This window comes from Lissotriton helveticus, chromosome 2_1, assembly GCF_964261635.1.
Source record: "Lissotriton helveticus chromosome 2_1, aLisHel1.1, whole genome shotgun sequence".
Classification (NCBI taxonomy): domain Eukaryota; kingdom Metazoa; phylum Chordata; class Amphibia; order Caudata; family Salamandridae; genus Lissotriton; species Lissotriton helveticus.
The window spans coordinates 1,227,318,964-1,227,340,849 of record NC_136059.1 but is presented as its reverse complement, the minus strand read 5'-3'; the positions used below and the strand labels follow the sequence as shown (position 1 = coordinate 1,227,340,849).

Genomic DNA, 21,886 nt, shown 5'->3' with positions numbered 1-21,886 from the left:
GGTACTGCAGCCCAGAAATACAGTCTGCCTGTTAGGCTGTTAAAAGCATACCTTATGGGACATGGCCTGTGGGATCTTGCTGGTGACCCCAGAGGACTATACGACCTCCCTAGCTCCGAGCTTCCATGATGGGAAGGAAGTGAAGGAAGGATAAGAAAGATGTGGGGAAATAAGACATTTGTGCAAGTCTAGGCACTAATGATTGCATTGGCAGAGCTCTTGGTACTAGGGTCATCCTTCACAGGCATGCCTGGATGATATTTTTTAATTTTTTGTTTATTTTTAAGAGTTTTATATAGCGCTGGCTAGACCCGAAGGTATGAGAGCGCTTCACATAAGGTTCCAACATAGTTACAAACTTACATCAGTTACAAGTTACCAAAGATACCAGTAAAAGCTTTTAAGGAGCATAGAAGAAAAGGAAAATGGGATGAGGAATGGAAAGGGGGTGAAGGCAAAAGGGGTAAGGTATAGATACAGCGGAGAGACGAAGGGAAAGTCAGCCCAAGGTCCAGCTAGGTATGTGATGGCCGAGAGGGAATCCGCGGCCCATCTCCTCTTCAGCTATCAGGTAGCTCCACCGGGCATCGGTCGAATGGCTAGGTCTCCACAGAAAAACATTAAAGGGGTAGAAGGCGAGAAGAAGGGAGCTTAAAGGGGGAAAGGGTGGGGTGAATGGGTAGGAGGGGGATACGACAGAGAGGCGAAGGAAAGTCTGCCCAAAATATGGCCGGGTAGGTGACGGCCGAGGGGGAATCCACACCCATCACCACTTCAACTAACAAGTAGCTCCACCGGACATCAGTCAAATAGCAGGGTCTCCACGGTCGAGGGAAGGTTCAAAGAGTACATTTCCAGGAGGGAGAGGAGGAACAAGGTCAGGTGAGGGATGTGGTTAAGCTCAGGTCGCTGACCAGTTTAATTGTCCGGGAGCGTTAGAGCATCGTGGAGAGACCAACTGAGGCGGCCATTTTGAGGTCAGGCAGGGGGGTTGAGACCTTGGTGTTCAGTTCAGTCGGTCCCCAAAATTCACAAAGAGTTGAAAGCATAGGGGGTGTAATCTATGCAGTGAAGCGGCAGGAGGACAGGGCCAGTGTCCGCATGTCTTTAGAGGGGGTGAGTGGCAGGTCCGGCGGGGTGTCTCCAGATTCATTCTTGCATAATCAGGGAGCAGATCTGGGCCCTTCAGGCTCTGCAGCCCCATCGAGCATACCAGCTCTTCGCGTATGTAATTACATCAAAGAAGCCGGTAAGTTGGACCCCACAATACACACGTAGCCGCCATTTTAGGGTCAGGTCACGGAAATAGAAGTTAGCCGCAAAGTCCATATTATTGTTATAGCAAATTAAGTGACCTCTCAACAATGTTAAGACTGAGCCTTCAGTGCCCAGTAGGCTCAGCTTGTAAGAACATAAAAAATCGGCTTAAATTTGTTGCCATGAAATAAAAATTGCAGTTATAGGAAACAAGGGAACCCGAAGGTAGTACACTAGGGATCTTGGGTGTTTAGCTTATTACAAAAAACAGTTGACCGTAGTAGTTTGGGTAATCAGGGTAAGAATAGACACAAACTGGAATAGTATTTATGTCCTTTGTCCAGCCGGACAGGAATTTATTTGGCGATGCACACAATCAGAAAGTAATGTCAAGGGGGCACAGCCCGTGACCCACAGTGAACAAGACAAAACAATTATAGGCAAGAACGAGCAAATCGGTCTGTATACTTATAATCAGTGAACAGACTTGATTGTAGTTTGAGTGACCATTGTACATAGTATTCACAAGCATATTCAGTACATATGATCCTATTGAAATAAACATTGGCAGATGCTGGAGCGGTCCACATTTGAATCAAGCGTTGTGCGAATACAAATGTTTACAGGTTGACCGAATTTTCTGGCAATGTGCAATTACTGCTGATTGACATGTCTTTTGATGGCTCTAGACCATTGGTACTCCCAAACATTTACCCAGGGGCCACAAAGTACGGTTTGTGGTGTGCCCAAGAGCCGCACTGATGCCAGCAGGGTGGGGGGAAGGGGTGAGGGTGGGTCATGGATTGTGTGAGGAGGTTCAAAAACATGTTAAATAAATGGACAAGCAGTTATTTTCAGGTTAATAAATGCTTGCCCATTTATTTAACATCTTTTTCTACATATTAGTGCTAGCAAATAAACAGCAGCTGGTGCTGCTGTTCACCAGGGGGCCGCATTTAAAGGTCAAGAGGGCCGCAAGCGCCCCCGGGGCGTACTTTGAGTATCACTGCTCTAGACTCTTTGGAGAGCAGGTGCACTCCGCGCTTGTTTAGAAACAGTAGGTCCACAGCATTTTCCTTGGGGCTTTTGACACCTAGCAAACAAATCCCCATCAGTTCCTCGACTATTCGTGCTATTCCAGAAGGCGGATCTATAGACAGTGGCAGCCTTTCAAGCCATTGGTACAGTGGACAGTGCAGTCCTGCAGATGTGCTCTAGCAGACATGATCCAGACAGCAGGGCCTTGTTCTCTAACTTCTCTTCCCCTACTGCCATAGCTCCAAGCCACTTTAGTTTGTCCTCAACGACTTGCGGCCAACAAGTAGGGGCAGAATTTGTTATTGGGTGGCCAGGATTGTTAAGATTTAGAGGAACATACACAATATTTCTTCAGTTTCGTGTTCTCTGGTATTAGTGAGTTGAATTGTTGTGTGTTGGTTTACATTTATTTCAAAGTTTGATTCAGTGCTTTCTTGTACTTTGTGATTGTCCCTTAATTAGTTCCTGGTAATATTTCTCTATTTGCCTAATGTTAGCTTTTGCTTTGTAAGCCTGCATCCATTGCTTCTACTGCTACTCCCTTGTCAGAGGTTTGAATTGTGATGTGTGTCCTCATGTCAAATGTTTTACGTTTCTTGTCACTGGGGAGGGGCAGGGTTGTATCCTATTTTCTATTGCTGTTGAGAATCGTGGACTTTTATCCTGAGTTTTGAAGCAGTCAACATAAACATTGTTGTGCGGTGCTAAGTGGGTTTAGTCTTTTTTTTTTTTTTTTTTTTTTTAGCAATCCTTTTTTGCTCATTAAAGAATACTCTTAGCTGCAGGTGCCTACAATAGTCTTCAATTTTTCTATAATAGTGAACCTTGAGAAGTTCTGTACTAGGACAGAATTTTTGTTGTGGAGAGTGTAAAATATTGGAGGTGTGGATTTACTGTTGACGAGAACAGTTGACTACAGTCATACTACATTGAGCTGTCGTTGGCTCGTACTACTTTATTTATGAACTAGCAGCCCGTCCCGACGTTGTCCGGGAGCAATCAGGCTTCTGGGCCCCCGCCCGCCCCGACGTTGTCTCAGGCTTCAGGGCCCCCGCCCGTCCTGACGTTGTCCGTGGGTCCCCCGGTGCGCACCCGCCACTTTCAAGGCCCCCAATGAGCCGCACACAGGCCGCTTCACCTACCTCAGCCGCCGGTCCTGTCCGCCGCTCCTCACCGCCTGTCCGCCTGTCCGCCGCTCCTCACCGCTCCTCCCCGCCTGTCCGCCGCTCCTCCCCGCTCTCATGTCCGCCGCTCCTCCTCGCGCTCCTGTACGCCGCTCCTCCCCGCGCTCCTGATGTCAGCACGCACGTCGCGGCCGGCGATACTTCCAAGGGACTACTTTTTTTAATCGTAAATATTTTAAAGAACGTATATTTTATTTTTTTATATAGCCTATGTCCATCTGCAGACCCTGCCAATTACAACGATGTATCGGGTGTTTGGATTGGTGCTGTGGTTCCTGAGTTTACCCGCCTCAAAGGTTCAAAGTTCTCTCTTTATAATAGTAGTATAGATATATATGTATATATGTATATATATATATATATATATATATATATATATATATATATATATATATATATATTTAAAGTCTGAACAGGAAGCCCCAAATTAAAGCAAAGCCACACGAAGTTCAGATCAGCACGTTTATTTGCATCCATTTCACTGCTCGCTCCTTGACAGCTTTCAGAGCAATCTGCGGCCGGCGCTACTTCCAAGGGACTACTTTTTTTTAATCGTAAATATTTTAAAGAACGTATATTTTTTATTTTTTATATAGCCTATGTCCATCTGCAGACCCTGACAATTACAACGATGTATCGGGTGTTTGGATTGGTGCTGTGGTTCCTGAGTTTACCCGCCTCAAAGGTTCAAAGTTTTCTCTTTATAATAGTAGTATAGATTGACTTTAATTATTTCCCTTAAAGTTTTGTATTTTTTCAGAGGCTTGTGGTGTTTTTTCTATTTTTTTCAACAAAATGTTCTATTGCTGCATGGTATATAAAAGGTTTCTGCTTCCTTTTCAGTTCTGGGGTACTAATGACCCAAATGTTCATATGAAACTGAATGCAACGGCAATTACATCGACCCAATTCATAATTATTAACTATGGCTGGAAAGGAAGGATCAGTCCAATCCTGAGAGGATCCAGCCACTCTAGCCTCACCTCAAGTCTTATCAGCAATTGTTGTGACACACAGTGCCAGAGTCTGCCAAAAGGTCCAAAAGAATGAGTAGCAACCTTGTTTCAATCCAGTGAGAGCAAAATGTCTCTGATGTTAGCCAGAGCTTGTTAAATGACACTTGATGTGGTATTCACTTACTCTTTCACTTCACTGAGACGTTCTGAGGAGCACCACTTGAAGGAAGGAGGGGGAAAGTTCTTAGGAACCCCTGCATGGCTGGACATCCTTGAGGCCAGCAACAGGTCAGCACGTAAAGGGCAAAGCTGCTGCATCTTTAGAGAAGACAGTGAAGGTGGATTGTCTTGCTGTTGAGAAGATCTCTATCTGACTGCTTGCCCAAACTCGAGGTCTAGCTGTAAAAGCAACCCCCTTGAAAAGTGAGAACAACCCAAGACTAGATCGCAATTTTGAGCTTCACCCCATCCTTAGAAGAGACCATGATGTGACCCCAAGCATGAAGATAAGATAACCGGTTTATTAGCCCCGGTGCTCTGTCATAGTGAGATCCATAAGCAGAATCCTTCTGGGAAGGGTTGATGATACCACGTTGGAGAAAAACACAGTTCAGCAGAACCATCTTGGGTACTCTGCCCATGTCACAAACCAGTTGTTGTGATTCCAGAATCATTGTACAAATCCCTTTGTTTTCAGCCATTTGAGTTACGCGGATTAAAGGCTGGAAATTCAGCAGTCTGTAATTTGATAGCCCTGTTCTCCAGGCAGGTACGTCTGGAGTGTGCCTGCACTCAAAAAATCATCAGTGGGAACCGTCTAACGTTAGGATACTGTCTGGTGAAAAATGTAAACTTCCCCAAGTCGTGCACGGTCAGGTGACATGAACCCGTAAGCAGATATGCTTCCATTCTCTCTGAGAAGTGAGATTGGCTGGTAGTGGCTATCTACAGACACTACTGAGTTCCCCTTAGTACACCAAGGATCAGTTCAGGACATTGGCTAGTCATTGTAAAACCTGTGGCTAGGTCCTAGTGTACTCGGAGTAATTGACTGTACCAGGGAACATTTGTATCTCCTTGAACATTTGTTATCACTTGTGAAAGACTGGCATTTACAAATACTCCGTGTTAATCTGTTTACTGATGACAGTCTCCTGCCATTGACTCGCATTGTTGTTTACTTTTGGCACTGGGCGCTTATTTATACATGCAAGCACGGTTGAATTTTCTTCAATATGTAAAGAGGCAGATAACATTTGGATTACATTTTTCGGTGTAGCTTTGACCTCAATTATACCAGGTTTGTTTTGTAGTTACTTGATTGTGCTGTCATATCAATTGCCTTTGCGCATAACGTCCCGTTCTTCTGTATAAAGACTGGAAATGGATAGACATGAAAAAACGTGTTTTATGTGATTTTGTTTATGTTTATCTGTATCTGAGTTGTCACTGAAATGCACCTTTTTATCACTCTCCTCACATGTGTGAAGTTTATCTTCATAATATACTAGCACAAGAAATCTCTCTGTTTCCTTTGTATCAATGCATGTCAAATAATGCAACAAAAAGCGGATGGAGAAGAGGGAGATAAAGTGGCGGGGCCAGGATGTGTCAAAGGGGAGGTTGAATGAGAAGGAAAACCTCAATAGAGTGGCTTACTATTAAGTCAGTAAAGCCTACCTCAACATGGCACAGTGTGAGAAGCTCTGCCTAATGGTTCATTTTAATTGGGAGGAAAGCAGAGTGAAGGGATTGAGTGAGTTGTGGTATTAGCTTTCTAAAAAATAGATTCTGACACATTCATATTTTATGAACCACTGTCTTTCTACCTAGAAAATGGAAGTGAAGCCGAACGAGAGAAAGGACTAAAGGAATTACTGCTGGAACTGCCCGACATTCACTATTGTCTGCTGAAGTATCTTTGTCAGTTTTTGATGCAAGTATCCAAGCACCACTCACAGAATCGAATGAATATTTTCAATCTTGCAACAGTCTTTGGACCAAACTGTTTTCTGTAAGTCAATGTCATCATTCTTTATTTTGCGGGTAGGGCGTTATCATTCCATAGCATTTCATTTTGTACGACCTTAAAAATAGTAATTATTGTTCTGCTTGATTTTTGAGTAGTCCGTTCAAGTCTTACAGTATAACGTTGAGGTGTCAGTAAAACAATAATCTTAAAAATGGCTGTGTTCCAAGAACTATCTTGATTTCACAGATTGTACTTTACCGCTTCATGCATGATTGCGTTTGGTGGCTTTTTTTTGGCCTAGTAGGTTTGTCTCGTAACAAGGCCCCGGGACGAAATGGGATTCCCCTGACCTTTACATTTCCAGTCTGGAGCTGTGGGCCCCTGCCCTCTCTTAAATCATGAATGCGGCTGTTCCTGGGCCACCTCCACCATTGTTCCTGTTTTTAAAAAAAGGAATAGAGACAGCACACACTGTTATAGGCCAATCTCCCTGTTTGATTCAGTGGTCAGACGTATTTTACTGGACAGATTATCTAGCTGGGCGGTGACAATAACATCTTGTCAGAAGTTCAGTATGGTTTTCGTCCTGGTCAATCGACCATGAACCAATGTCTGAACCTGTTCATGATGCTTAATAAGTATACAGTTGCCCGCCCTGGTACTGTTTACCTAGCCTTCATGGACCTATCATCCGAGTTCGATCTTGTTAATAGAAGTAAGGTGTGGTAGAATCTGTCATCTGTCGGTATGGATAGGGTTATTTTACAGGATCTCCATCGAGACACTAAGGCGGAGGTCAAATACACCAAAGACTTTAAGGAAACCCGAAAGTTCTCTATACAGAGAGGGGTCCGTCAGGGCTGCATCTTGACCCCTTTTTTTGTTTAACCTATATATAAACAACTTAGAGAAGGTGTTCCTGGAGTCTAGGGTGTATTATCCTCAGGTGGGACGGCGCAGCTTCCCTGTCCTTTTGTATATGACGCTGTCTTGATGGCTAGGACTGAGAGGGGGCTGCAAACGTTGCTTAACTCCTTTGTCCAATTTATGGAAGAGCAGGACTTATTGGTCAATACTTCTAAATCCTATGTGATGCAAGTGGGATCTCGCTTGAGTAAGCCGGGAAACATCATTTACTAAGAAGGCATCACCACGCATAACGTTTACCACGGTACACTTACCACGCAAACGTTTTTTCAACGCGGGTGCCTTCCATGACCGTCTTTACCACGCAAGTACGTTCTGCGTGGGTTGGGGGGAGACGTGGTATTCCTTCCAGTCGTTCTGCGTGGGCTTGGGGGGGCTGGGGGTGGCTCGGGGGGGGGGGGTGGCTGGGGGGGGGCTGGGGGGGCTGGGGGGGGGCTGGGGGGGTCTCCCCCCCAAAAATAACAAGCGGGTTACTTAAATAAAAAAAACGCACATTATTTTTGAAGTAAAAGGAAAGAGCCTCCCCCAAAGACGTGCCGTGTACGTCAAAATAGCAGTCCTTTTTTTATTTTGGTAGACGTGTTTTGACGCTTGTTTCCATGGTGGATGGAAGTAAGGGCTGCTGGTGAAAGACGTGCAGGTAAGACGTTTCTACGCGTAGTATAATCCTTCGTTGTAAATTCCAGCGTGGTAAAGCCACTTGCGATGTAAAATTCGCGTGGTAAAGCCATGCGTGGTAATTGTAAGCGTGGTATAATCATATATTCGAGTAAGCCCTGCACTTTTAGGATCAAATCTTTTATATTATTGTCCCCAAAATAACCTCTATTGTACATAGCATGCCACCTACAACCGAAGCTGGGCCAGCTGCGTATAGATGCCAGGTGTGTTCAGGTAGTGTGTACACAGCAAGCTACCTACAACCTATCGGGCCGGCCGCGTCTACATTGCATCTTCTGATGCCAAAGGCGAGCAGCAGTGGTATATCATAGGAACTGATTTTTATCACGAAGAACAGTAAAAATGACAAAAGACAAAAAAGAGAAATGTAAACCATCCCCTCACCCACCCGCCTCCCCATCCCCTACCGAGCAACGCCATGCTAGGGAAAGTATTGGCATTCTACCTGTTTATTTTTCAGGGCTCTTTTGTTAATCTGTCACCGTCACCTCAGCCACCCCTTAGGCTGGGGGATCTGGAAGGAGTCTTAAAATATGTAGGTATGTCCGGCATGTTAGTACCCTGTATTCTGTGGAGAGAATAGAAATGAATGGGGCCCATATCTCGTCATAGGATGAGCTATCAGATGTTGCAGCCATGGACAGTCGTTCCATGCCAAGCATAGGCCATAATTGGTGCAGCCATTGCTTGTAATCGGGTGTTCTATCTGTGCCCCAGGAAGGCAGGTTCACCTGAAGTCCTGTGTTCAATCAATGCTAGGGCTTTCTGTCTTCCATGGATGGATGGATCGGAGTGGGAATGTCAGTGCGTTGGGGAGTCCTAAAACTGTGTAAGCTGGGAAACTGGGGATAGTCGTATTAAAAGCAGCATCTGTGTCGTCTAGGATTTGGTCCCAGTATCTATTCAGCTTTGGGCAGTGCCAGAGGAGATGGAGCAAAGTCACTGAATTGCCACACCCTCACCAGCAGACCCCGGAGCATTGACTGTTCATTTTCTGGGTGCGGGCTGGAGTGTAGTACCAGTAAGAAATGACCTTGTAAGCTGTTTCAGTATGTTCTGTGGTGTGTGCCTTGTGGTGAGTTCTATAAAAGATATCCCTCCATTCTTTGTCTGAAAAGGTTCTGTCCAGTTCTGCCTCCCAATGGGACTACCCAGGGGTATTGTGGTGTGTTTCTATCTTAGTCAGATGGAGATATATCTCCGAGATTAGCCTCTTATCATCTGTTTTGAGAAGCAGCCGTTTTTCAAAAGTGGGTGATCGGCCATCTTGCTCCTGTGTCAACCTCAGACCAGAGCACCCAGTTTCTGAGTTGTGTGTAAGTGTACTGGTCTGTCTAATTAGAGAATAGTCCTTCTTGAGTAGATTGAATGCAATCAGACCGTCCTGATGAAAAAGACATCCCAGGGGTTTACAGCCCCCTTCGGGCCAGTGTCTAAAGTTGCTTTACGTCATGCCTGGGGGGAAGTCTGTATTTGCAAGAAAGGGTGTCAGAGGCGATGGGAACGAGGTCAGGCCCGCAGTAATTGGTACCTTATCCCAAACGTTTGAGAGTCGGCCCTGTCACAGGCGAAGAGCAGGGTCCCCATGACCTGTGGCGCCGGGGCAGCCATACGTCGGGATTATGGTGTTGGTTTCCGACAGCCTTTCCATGTCAGCCTTTCTGACACGGAAAAGCTGTCGGAAAGTGACTTTGGGGCCCGTATCAGGGCTTCCTTCCCCCTGGCCCTCCGTATGTGGCCCTGGGGGGCACCTATTGTGTCCCAGAGAAAATCCCTGCACCAAGTGGGAGGCACCTTACGGTGCCTGCCACACGGTGCAGGGATTTGTCACAAACTCCCATTTCTGAATCGGAGCTTGTGCTGCGGGTGGTGTCCGCCCGTCAAACAAGCTTCCATAGAGAAATGGGTGTGCGCGACCGCACCGTGTGTGGTCGCATCGTAATCGGGTGTGTGGAACCACCGACCTATGGTCGGGCGGTTGCCTCACCAAAACGGTGACGCTTAGAGGCAACTCCGACCAACATCGAAATCATGCCCATTGTGTTCTTTTCTTATCTACCCCGCCAATATGAGAAGATACCAGACCATCTGCCAGAATCGTGGACTTAATCAGCTGCACCTATTGTAACTTTCATATAGAATCTACAAGGATCATGGAATTCTAGTCCATTGCCCGCTGTTTTGGTCTTTCCAGGTCATCTATTGTATGTTTACTTACCTAATGTGTACCTTCTCATTGTACTCTTCCTTTTGCCTTATTGCTACCTGTTTAACTTTGTTATCAAATATCTCTTAAAAAATATGTAATGATTATATGCTAAAATTAAAATATTTTTTTGCAGCCTTACAACAGTGGTGTAACGGATTGTTTTCTGTTTTTGTTAATTGCCGATTCACAAAATAGAAACTATATTGAATAGTGAGTGTGACGCTAAAAGAAGAACAAATAATAAAGAAATGAAGCACTAACTAAATAATTCCCTTTGGAGATCACAAGTGTGATATAGAGACCGAAATTCCTTTGCAGGAATCTGTTTGCCGTCTTATGGTAGCACCACTTTTGCCTCTTTGCAGTTTTTTTTATAATCACATTATCGTAATTTCCCAACTGTATTGCTTTATTGCAAGATTGTTCATGGGCTTGCCCTGACTGTTCCTTCAGGGAGTTGGGTGGCAGCAAATGTATAATGTTATCACAAGAGCTATTACAAGAGCCACTGGAATTATGCAGCAGGGGAGGATTAAATTATGCAGCATTAGTGACTAAATGATGCTGCAAGAAAAGGCACAACCAGGCATCGTATTGCAGCACATTTCGTGATAGTATTCGATGTTTTGTCTTTCTTGGTCTCGGCTAGCGTTGCTGCGCACATGCGCAGCTCGCTTGCCGAGATGTTATGATTTTGAGTCATTTCAGGCAAGGGCTTTAACCCCGCCCCTCTTTTCCATTGGCTGGCATCACCATTTATGCTAAACGGTGGCCAGCCATTGGAAATTAGGTTTTCGTGACGTAGATTTTTCTCTTTTTGAGACGGCCCACTTGGACGGACTTGTCTGCCTTCCATGCGTCGTGAAAGCTTTCTTATCTTTATGGGGCCATGCGTTTCAAACACATGGCCCCATAAAGACAAGAGATCGGCTGAATCGCGTTCCTTCTTTCACTTTCGCGCTTGCTTTACCCCCTACCAGTTTACGTGACCAGCTGCCTGTAGCACGGGGTCACGGAGAGGACAGGACAGGGCTGAGGCAGTAGCCTCTTTCACTTTTGCAGCCTCGCGTCTGTTGGGGAACACGCTCTGACACCTAGTTATTACAGTGCTTTGGAGGGGGTGAGAGGGCGGACGGAAACCACTTCTGTGGCTGGAAAGGGTGGCAGCACTGGGGCACCCCTGCTCTGGGGACTTTGGCTCCGCCCTTCCCCGGACACGCACCTGGTAAGACTGTGTGGAGTGGAGGGGAGCCTGTGAGCCTGAGCCCGGGAAAACTAAAGGCCCAGAGACTGGCGCCCATCAGGGACCCGGTGGAAGAGTAGCAGCGGGGCTTACCGGACTGTCCTCTCTGCTCCTTCTGACATCATATACACTGAAAGCTGGCTCAGAGTGGGTGAGCATGCGGGCCTCCCGTGTAGTACAGCCCTGTGTCAGTCTAATGGCGGGGAATGCACCGGGTGGGGGAGGGGCAGCCAGCAACAGCAGTTTTGTCCCTCACTCACTGCGAGTATGGCGGCTTCTCTTTTCTGTGGAGAACAGGACGTTCAGCTGCTCACTCAGGAATATTCTTCACAGTTGATGCACAACTCAACCACTGCTTATAAAAGAAAACCAGCCAACTCAATAGACTGCTCCACAGTCTCATAACCAAAACACTTCAGGATCACAGCTGCATGAATATTGACCATTCGCTCTGAGTATCACTTGAGGTATTTACAATGCAGGGCATTGTCGCAGTGTGGCCAGGCCACAGAATGCAGATAGTTCAGACCGCCTAACACTATCTTTAAAAGGCTAACAGTCGTGTTTACATATGTATCCTTGTACCTGGGCTTTTCATGCTATATTTCCTTATTGCGTGTTTACACGCAAAGCTCAATCAGATTGAGCGTGAAAAATACAGGATTGGCCCTCTTATCACAAATTAATGTGATCGCCAATTATGCTCTGCGCATGAAAAATACAGGATTGGACCTCTTATCACAAATTAATGTGATCGCCAATTATGCTCCACTTACAAAATAATCACATCTCCATCTGACAATCGGTGACTATATGAAATCACGCAACAAACATTGTTAATAGCCTAAAAAATACCAGAACTAGGTGGTTGCTTAAACCAGGGCCCGAACTGTATATTTAGTCCCTACACCCTGCTACTTCTTTCAGATTTTGTTTTCTCATTTTAAACACAGCCATCCTTTAAGGTGCGAAAAATGTACTTCTTTAATCAATTAAAAAGCCAAAGCCAGGTTCCTATCGCAGCCTGTCGTTTATGGAGTTATACCCGAGTGGGGGTACTAATCCTGACATCCTAGGCAACGTGAGGTGACATATCAGAACCCTACAAGGCCTCTGTCACTCTCCACAGTGGGCACACAGTGCACGTCACGGCCCTGGGCGGCAGCAGCAGTGCACGAATAGCGTGCATTCAACTTAAACTGCACAAGACAAGCAACGGCTTTCGGTCAGCTGGCGTGCAGGCATGCAGCTCTCGTGGCAGAGAGACGCCGTGCCTTCGTTCATCAGCCTGCGGTTTGGGGTGGCACACCAGTCTAACGTGGCTGCCCACTCCAGGATGTGAGTGCACGGCACGCCACGTACAAGCTGGGGTATTAATTGCTTCCTAGGCGACGTGACGTGACATACAAGAACCCTACAAGGCCTCTGTAACTCTACGCAGTGGGCACACATAGTGCACACGCATATTCCTGACACCCCTTGTGTGCTTCCGCCCGTCTTCTGCGGATGTTTTTATTGTGTTATGTTAAACGTGCATCTAGCATACATTCTGCCATGCTATGGCGCCAATTGGTCTAAGTACTGAATTGCCCTGCTTTTGAGGATGGTCATGAGTCTGGCCGAGTCTGTTAGCTGTAATCTTAGTAGTGTAATTACAATTTTGTTACTTTCTGTCATTTTTACACAACATACGCAGGAGTCAAACCTTCTTCCTTTGGCTGTGTATATGGATGGATGAGTGGTTAGTTGGATGGATGGGTGGTTAGCTGGAAGGATGATTGGATGGCTGAGTGAAAGGATGAATGGATGGATGGATGAATGAGTGAAAGGGAGGATGGATGGATGGACTGCAAGGATGGTTCGATGAAGTGAAATGGTGGATGGATTTTTTTCTGCATATCGGCAAATGACAAAATACAACAAATCCCCCAGCAGGGCGCAAAAAGAGACCAGGTGTCCTAAAACGGCTTCCTTCGCACTGCGCCCCCAGACTTGTCCACCGACCTCTGCCCACTGCCACAAATCCACAGCATGCCACCCGCAGCCACGTCCAACTTTCACCACCAGTACAAACCCCCCAGCAAACAGGCATGGCACAAACGCAACAGGTTGCCGAAAACAGCTTCTGCGAACTGTGTTGCTCCATCAATCAGGCTTAGGTGCATTGTGCGGGCCTTTGTCTTCGAGTGCTGCCCTCACGGGGCCCCTGCGTGGCGAGCACTCAGGCCTGGAAAGAGCCCGAGGGAAGGTGAGGCGCAGGCCAGATACGGGCGCTGTATTCATTGTACAGAGCGGAGGCGCTTCGTTGAGAAATGGCGAGTCACTTCATTGCCTGCAGACGGTCACCCCGCTAAAAACACGCCTGTCCGCTCACCTTGTCTACACCTTTCTCTTTGACCCCTAGCAGCAGGGCTTTAAGTGGGATGAAAAAAACGGTGGGGTCTCTCAAAGAGGCGTGGCTAATGTAATTAACGGCGTGGCTTAAAAACACACAAGTTAACAATCTGGGTTTAGCATAGTGTGCCCTCCGACTTGTATTTTGCTGTTTGTCATTGCATCCAGATATACGATACAACAAGTAACATCATACCTGCAACAAGTCCGGACTATTGGCTTTGTCAATGGTTGTTCGTTGTATAAGATAAATAAGCAGCAACTATGGCGTATATTTAATATTGAACACGCATTAAAAATGCAACAGGTCTCGCCTTTCATTAAGTTAAAGCCATTTGCTGTGCTATACATTACCATTAGCAAAGCAAATGGCTTTAACTTAATATTTTTTTTTTTAATTATTCTTTTTATTAAAGAAGCATCAGTAAAATCACAGTACAGAGGGTCCATCATATCCACCGAGCATACATCAGGGGGTCACAGGATTAACAAAACTTACGATTGCAAAGGAACTTCACGGGGAGGGGGGATCATCAATAGCGACATTCAGGGGTGGTGTACAAATATCCCCTCTGTAACTGTTCCAGGGCCCCATATCAATGACCACTTGCGAGGGCGTCCCCTCGCGAGGTATGTAGTCTTTTCCCTAAACATACACCAATCTAAATTCTTTTCCCACACTTCCAGAGTGGGGGATTGTGCAGTTCCCCACATTTGGGCTATATTTTGTTTGGCAATCATAAATCCCAGGGTAGCCCATTGTGTTTGTGAGGTGTTTAGGTCAGTAGGTTCCCATATGTTAAGTAAGCATCTCCTCGCCTCTGGCAGTAGGGAAATCCCCAGTACTCTATGCATTATGTCATGTATGTTGCGCCAATATGTGGTGATGTGCTCACACTCCTAGATAATATGGATAAAAGTCCCAACGAGACCACACCGTCTCTTGCACAATCCCATGTCTGAGAGCCCCATATGTACTAGCCGGGGCCCTGTGAGGTAGATCCTGTGTAGAATTTTAAGCTGAACTAATCTACTTCTTTTGGGGAGAACCTTGCTATCTGCCAATCCTCTTCATCGAGCTCTATCCCATCCTGCCTCCATTTGTCCCTTAACGCCTCAAGGGGTTCAGAACTGTGATTAACCAGTTTTTTATATATCAGGGAGATCGTTTTGTCAGGAAGGTGTCCGTCTAATATCCTATCTTCAAGCGGTGAGGCCTCTAAGGGCTCCGTCTCCTCGGGTAGTGCTGAGAGAAGGGAATGCCTAACCTGCCCATAACGAAAATATTCGGAATTTGCTAGCTTATATTCCACTTGCATTTCCTCAAATGATTTAATTTTCCCCTTTCCCCAGATATATTTAACCATAGAAATCCCTATTAGGTCCCATTTAACAAAACCTTCTGTCTTCCAGAGCTTGCCAAGTTTTTCGGAGTCCCACAGTGGGGTGGCCATAGTCAGTTTGTTTTTCCAGCCCAATGAACTCATGGCATCATGCCAGATCTGAACCGAATGCTTCGTTGGCCCTGTTAATGCCAATTTATTCGGCCGAGAGTACAAGGCTCTGCTATACCTACCGCCGGAAATAAGCCATTTATCCATAGCATATCTAGGGTCATCAACCCGGCCATATGTGCCGTGGGTAATAGCCGCTAGTTGGGAGGCCCAATAGTATCTTTTGATATCTGCAAGAGCGATACCTCCGTCATACCAAGAAAATGTTAGTTTGTTTATTGGAATGCGTGACCTGCCCTCCCACAATAGGCTCCGCTGCATGCTCTTGATCTCACGGAAGTGTCCCGGTGGCACCACATCCAAGGTATTCTGCAGAGCATAAAGAAACCGAGGAAGAGCCATCATTTTAAAAAGTTTTCCAAAAGGGGGGTGGTGATGGACAGAGTATCTGAGTTAATCAGAACACTCCTACCCAGTCAAGAGATCAGGGCTTGATCCATCACCGTTTTTTTAGCTCACTGCACCATCCCAGTTCAGAACCTGGCTATATGCAAATTAGTCTGTCCCTGGCCCAGTGCATCATGGGAACAGGGCAGACCAAACTACCAAGCCAATTCTTCACTGGAAAGGAAACAAGCTTCCGGGGACCGGTTTCTGGCATTACAGCCGTCTTCGGCCCGGCTTGCTTGAATCCTGATGGTGCAGTGAGCAAGGGACTCATGTCTGAGCATACCCTTCCACACTTGTGGTGGCCAAAATATTTCAAAAAGGGGGTGGTGATGGACAGAGTATCTGAGTTAATCAGAACACTCCTACCCAGTCAAGAGATCAGGGCTTGATCCATCACCGTTTTTTTAGCTCACTGCACCATCCCAGTTCAGAACCTGGCTATATGCAAATTAGTCTGTCCCTGGCCCAGTGCATCATGGGAACAGGGCAGACCAAACTACCAAGCCAATTCTTCACTGGAAAGGAAACAAGCTTCCGGGGACCGGTTTCTGGCATTACAGCTGTCTTCGGCCCGGCTTGCTTGAATCCTGATGGTGCAGTGAGCAAGGGACTCATGTCTGAGCATACCCTTCCACACTTGTGGTGGCCAAAATATTTCAAAAAGGGGGTGGTGATGGACAGAGTATCTGAGTTAATCAGAACACTCCTACCCGGTCAAGAGATCAGGGCTTGATCCATCACCGTTTTTTTAGCTCACTGCACCATCCCAGTTCAGAACCTGGCTATATGCAAATTAGTCTGTCCCTGGCCCAGTGCATCATGGGAACAGGGCAGACCAAACTACCAAGCCAATTCTTCACTGGAAAGGAAACAAGCTTCCGGGGACCGGTTTCTGGCATTACAGCCGTCTTCGGCCCGGCTTGCTTGAATCCTGATGGTGCAGTGAGCAAGGGACTCATGTCTGAGCATACCCTTCCACACTTGTGGTGGCCAAAATATTTCAAAAAGGGGGTGGTGATGGACAGAGTATCTGAGTTAATCAGAACACTCCTACCCAGTCAAGAGATCAGGGCTTGATCCATCACCGTTTTTTTAGCTCACTGCACCATCCCAGTTCAGAACCTGGCTATATGCAAATTAGTCTGTCCCTGGCCCAGTGCATCATGGGAACAGGGCAGACCAAACTACCAAGCCAATTCTTCACTGGAAAGGAAACAAGCTTCCGGGGACCGGTTTCTGGCATTACAGCCGTCTTCGGCCCGGCTTGCTTGAATCCTGATGGTGCAGTGAGCAAGGGACTCATGTCTGAGCATACCCTTCCACACTTGTGGTGGCCAAAATATTTCAAAAAGGGGGTGGTGATGGACAGAGTATCTGAGTTAATCAGAACACTCCTACCCAGTCAAGAGATCAGGGCTTGATCCATCACCGTTTTTTTAGCTCACTGCACCATCCCAGTTCAGAACCTGGCTATATGCAGATTAGTCTGTCCCTGGCCTAGTGCATCATGGGAACAGGGCAGACCAAACTACCAAGCCAATTCTTCACTGGAAAGGAAACAAGCTTCCGGGGACCGGTTTCTGGCATTACAGCCGTCTTCGGCCCGGCTTGCTTGAATCCTGATGGTGCAGTGAGCAAGGGACTCATGTCTGAGCATACCCTTCCACACTTGTGGTGGCCAAAATATTTAAAAAAGGGGGTGGTGATGGACAGAGTATCTGAGTTAATCAGAACACTCCTACCCAGTCAAGAGATCAGGGCTTGATCCATCACCGTTTTTTTAGCTCACTGCACCATCCCAGTTCAGAACCTGGCTGAATGCAAATTAGTCTGTCCCTGGCCCAGTGCATCATGGGAACAGGGCAGACCAAACTACCAAGCCAATAATTCACTGGAAAGGAAACAAGCTTCCGGGGACCGGTTTCTGGCATTACAGCCGTCTTCGGCCCGGCTTGCTTGAATCCTGATGGTGCAGTGAGCAAGGGACTCATGTCTGAGCATACCCTTCCACACTTGTGGTGGCCAAAATATTTCAAAAAGGGGGTGGTGATGGACAGAGTATCTGAGTTAATCAGAACACTCCTACCCAGTCAAGAGATCAGGGCTTGATCCATCACCGTTTTTTTAGCTCACTGCACCATCCCAGTTCAGAACCTGGCTATATGCAAATTAGTCTGTCCCTGGCCCAGTGCATCATGGGAACAGGGCAGACCAAACTACCAAGCCAATTCTTCACTGGAAAGGAAACAAGCTTCCGGGGACCGGTTTCTGGCATTACAGCCGTCTTCGGCCCGGCTTGCTTGAATCCTGATGGTGCAGTGAGCAAGGGACTCATGTCTGAGCATACCCTTCCACACTTGTGGTGGCCAAAATATTTCAAAAAGGGGGTGGTGATGGACAGAGTATCTGAGTTAATCAGAACACTCCTACCCAGTCAAGAGATCAGGGCTTGATCCATCACCGTTTTTTTAGCTCACTGCACCATCCCAGTTCAGAACCTGGCTATATGCAAATTAGTCTGTCCCTGGCCCAGTGCATCATGGGAACAGGGCAGACCAAACTACCAAGCCAATTCTTCACTGGAAAGGAAACAAGCTTCCGGGGACCGGTTTCTGGCATTACAGCCGTCTTCGGCCCGGCTTGCTTGAATCCTGATGGTGCAGTGAGCAAGGGACTCATGTCTGAGCATACCCTTCCACACTTGTGGTGGCCAAAATATTTCAAAAAGGGGGTGGTGATGGACAGAGTATCTGAGTTAATCAGAACACTCCTACCCAGTCAAGAGATCAGGGCTTGATCCATCACCGTTTTTTTAGCTCACTGCACCATCCCAGTTCAGAACCTGGCTATATGCAGATTAGTCTGTCCCTGGCCCAGTGCATCATGGGAACAGGGCAGACCAAACTACCAAGCCAATTCTTCACTGGAAAGGAAACAAGCTTCCGGGGACCAGTTTCTGGCATTACAGCCGTCTTCGGCCCGGCTTGCTTGAATCCTGATGGTGCAGTGAGCAAGGGACTCATGTCTGAGCATACCCTTCCACACTTGTGGTGGCCAAAATATTTCAAAAAGGGGGTGGTGATGGACAGAGTATCTGAGTTAATCAGAACACTCCTACCCAGTCAAGAGATCAGGGCTTGATCCATCACCGTTTTTTTAGCTCACTGCACCATCCCAGTTCAGAACCTGGCTATATGCAAATTAGTCTGTCCCTGGCCCAGTGCATCATGGGAACAGGGCAGACCAAACTACCAAGCCAATAATTCACTGGAAAGGAAACAAGCTTCCGGGGACCGGTTTCTGGCATTACAGCCGTCTTCGGCCCGGCTTGCTTGAATCCTGATGGTGCAGTGAGCAAGGGACTCATGTCTGAGCATACCCTTCCACACTTGTGGTGGCCAAAATATTTCAAAAAGGGGGTGGTGATGGACAGAGTATCTGAGTTAATCAGAACACTCCTACCCAGTCAAGAGATCAGGGCTTGATCCATCACCGTTTTTTTAGCTCACTGCACCATCCCAGTTCAGAACCTGGCTATATGCAAATTAGTCTGTCCCTGGCCCAGTGCATCATGGGAACAGGGCAGACCAAACTACCAAGCCAATTCTTCACTGGAAAGGAAACAAGCTTCCGGGGACCGGTTTCTGGCATTACAGCCGTCTTCGGCCCGGCTTGCTTGAATCCTGATGGTGCAGTGAGCAAGGGACTCATGTCTGAGCATACCCTTCCACACTTGTGGTGGCCAAAATATTTCAAAAAGGGGGTGGTGATGGACAGAGTATCTGAGTTAATCAGAACACTCCTACCCAGTCAAGAGATCAGGGCTTGATCCATCACCGTTTTTTTAGCTCACTGCACCATCCCAGTTCAGAACCTGGCTATATGCAAATTAGTCTGTCCCTGGCCCAGTGCATCATGGGAACAGGGCAGACCAAACTACCAAGCCAATTCTTCACTGGAAAGGAAACAAGCTTCCGGGGACCGGTTTCTGGCATTACAGCCGTCTTCGGCCCGGCTTGCTTGAATCCTGATGGTGCAGTGAGCAAGGGACTCATGTCTGAGCATACCCTTCCACACTTGTGGTGGCCAAAATATTTCAAAAAGGGGGTGGTGATGGACAGAGTATCTGAGTTAATCAGAACACTCCTACCCAGTCAAGAGATCAGGGCTTGATCCATCACCGTTTTTTTAGCTCACTGCACCATCCCAGTTCAGAACCTGGCTATATGCAAATTAGTCTGTCCCTGGCCCAGTGCATCATGGGAACAGGGCAGACCAAACTACCAAGCCAATTCTTCACTGGAAAGGAAACAAGCTTCCGGGGACCGGTTTCTGGCATTACAGCCGTCTTCGGCCCGGCTTGCTTGAATCCTGATGGTGCAGTGAGCAAGGGACTCATGTCTGAGCATACCCTTCCACACTTGTGGTGGCCAAAATATTTCAAAAAGGTGTTGGATCTAGCCCTGATCTCTTGACTGGGTGAGAGTACTCTGCTTAATTCAGAGACTCTGTCCATCACCACCCCTTGTTGTAAATAATTTTGTCCACCCTAAGCGTGGAAGGGTATACTCAGATGTGAGTCCCTTGCTCATTGCACCATCAGGATTCAAGCAAGCCGGGCCGAAGACGCCTGAAATGGCAGAAACCGGTCCCCGGAAGCTTGTTTCCTTCCCAGTGTAAGAATTGGCTTTTGTAGTCTGGTCTGCCCTGTTCCCATGATGCACTGGGCCAGGGACAGACTAATTTGCATACAGCCAGGTTCTGAAACTGGGATGGTGCAATGAGCTAAAAAACGGTGTTGGATCTAGCCCTGATCTCTTGACTGGGTGAGAGTACTCTGCTTAATTCAGAGACTCTGTCCATCACCACCCCTTGTTGTAAATAATTTTGTCCACCCTAAGCGTGGAAGGGTATACTCAGATGTGAGTCCCTTGCTCATTGCACCATCAGGATTCAAGCAAGCCGGGCCGAAGACGCCTGAAATGGCAGAAACCGGTCCCCGGAAGCTTGTTTCCTTCCCAGTGTAAGAATTGGCTTTTGTATTCTGGTCTGCCCTGTTCCCATGATGCACTGGGCCAGGGACAGACTAATTTGCATACAGCCAGGTTCTGAAACTGGGATGGTGCAATGAGCTAAAAAACGGTGTTGGATCTAGCCCTGATCTCTTGACTGGGTGAGAGTACTCTGCTTAATTCAGAGACTCTGTCCATCACCACCCCTTGTTGTAAATAATTTTGTCCACCCTAAGCGTGGAAGGGTATACTCAGATGTGAGTCCCTTGCTCATTGCACCATCAGGATTCAAGCAAGCCGGGCCGAAGACGCCTGAAATGGCAGAAACCGGTCCCCGGAAGCTTGTTTCCTTCCCAGTGTAAGAATTGGCTTTTGTAGTCTGGTCTGCCCTGTTCCCATGATGCACTGGGCCAGGGACAGACTAATTTGCATACAGCCAGGTTCTGAAACTGGGATGGTGCAATGAGCTAAAAAACGGTGTTGGATCTAGCCCTGATCTCTTGACTGGGTGAGAGTACTCTGCTTAATTCAGAGACTCTGTCCATCACCACCCCTTGTTGTAAATCATTTTAAAAAGGGCTGCTCTACCCAACAATGAAAGGGAAGCTTCCTCCAGTTGGAGATATCGCTCTTGAGCCTCTGCATAGGGGGGAGGAGATTTCAGGAATTTCTAACCGAGGGATCTAATGAGACAAAAATTCCCAGGTATTTGAACCCTTCTGTGTTGAACTGTATAGGACAGTGTCGCGGAGGGACTGGAGGGTCTCCCTTCAATACAAACAACAAGGATTTCTCCCAGTTCATTGAAAGTCCTGAATTTCCCCCGAAGGAGGCCAGGACATCGAAGAAAACAATAAGGGATTTACGGGGAGAGGTCAAATAGAGTAATATGTCATCCGCATATAAGGATATGCGGTCCTCCCAATCAGGGGACCACTGTAAACCTTTAATCGAGGGTTCCAAACGTATCCAAGAAGCAAGAGGTTCCAGAGCCAACGCAAAAAGAAGGGGGGACAGTGGGCAACCTTGAAGGGTGCCCTGCCCCAGCAAAAAGGGAGCCGAAGCTCTGCTGTTTACAACTACTTGAGCGAGCGGTTCTGAGTACAGCA

The 21,886-nt window shown here is 47.0% G+C and overlaps 1 protein-coding gene across 3 annotated transcripts in view; it reads left to right on the top strand.

Moving 5' to 3' along the window:
* Positions 1–21,886, top strand: part of FAM13A (family with sequence similarity 13 member A) — a 906,414-nt gene that overhangs the window by 272,315 nt on the left and 612,213 nt on the right. For all 3 annotated transcript variants that reach the window (XM_078676111.1, XM_078676110.1, XM_078676109.1), the window contains one exon: positions 6,269–6,449. In XM_078676111.1, coding sequence (XP_078532237.1) covers positions 6,269–6,449 — 181 coding nt within the window. The remainder of the gene's footprint in view (positions 1–6,268; positions 6,450–21,886) is intronic.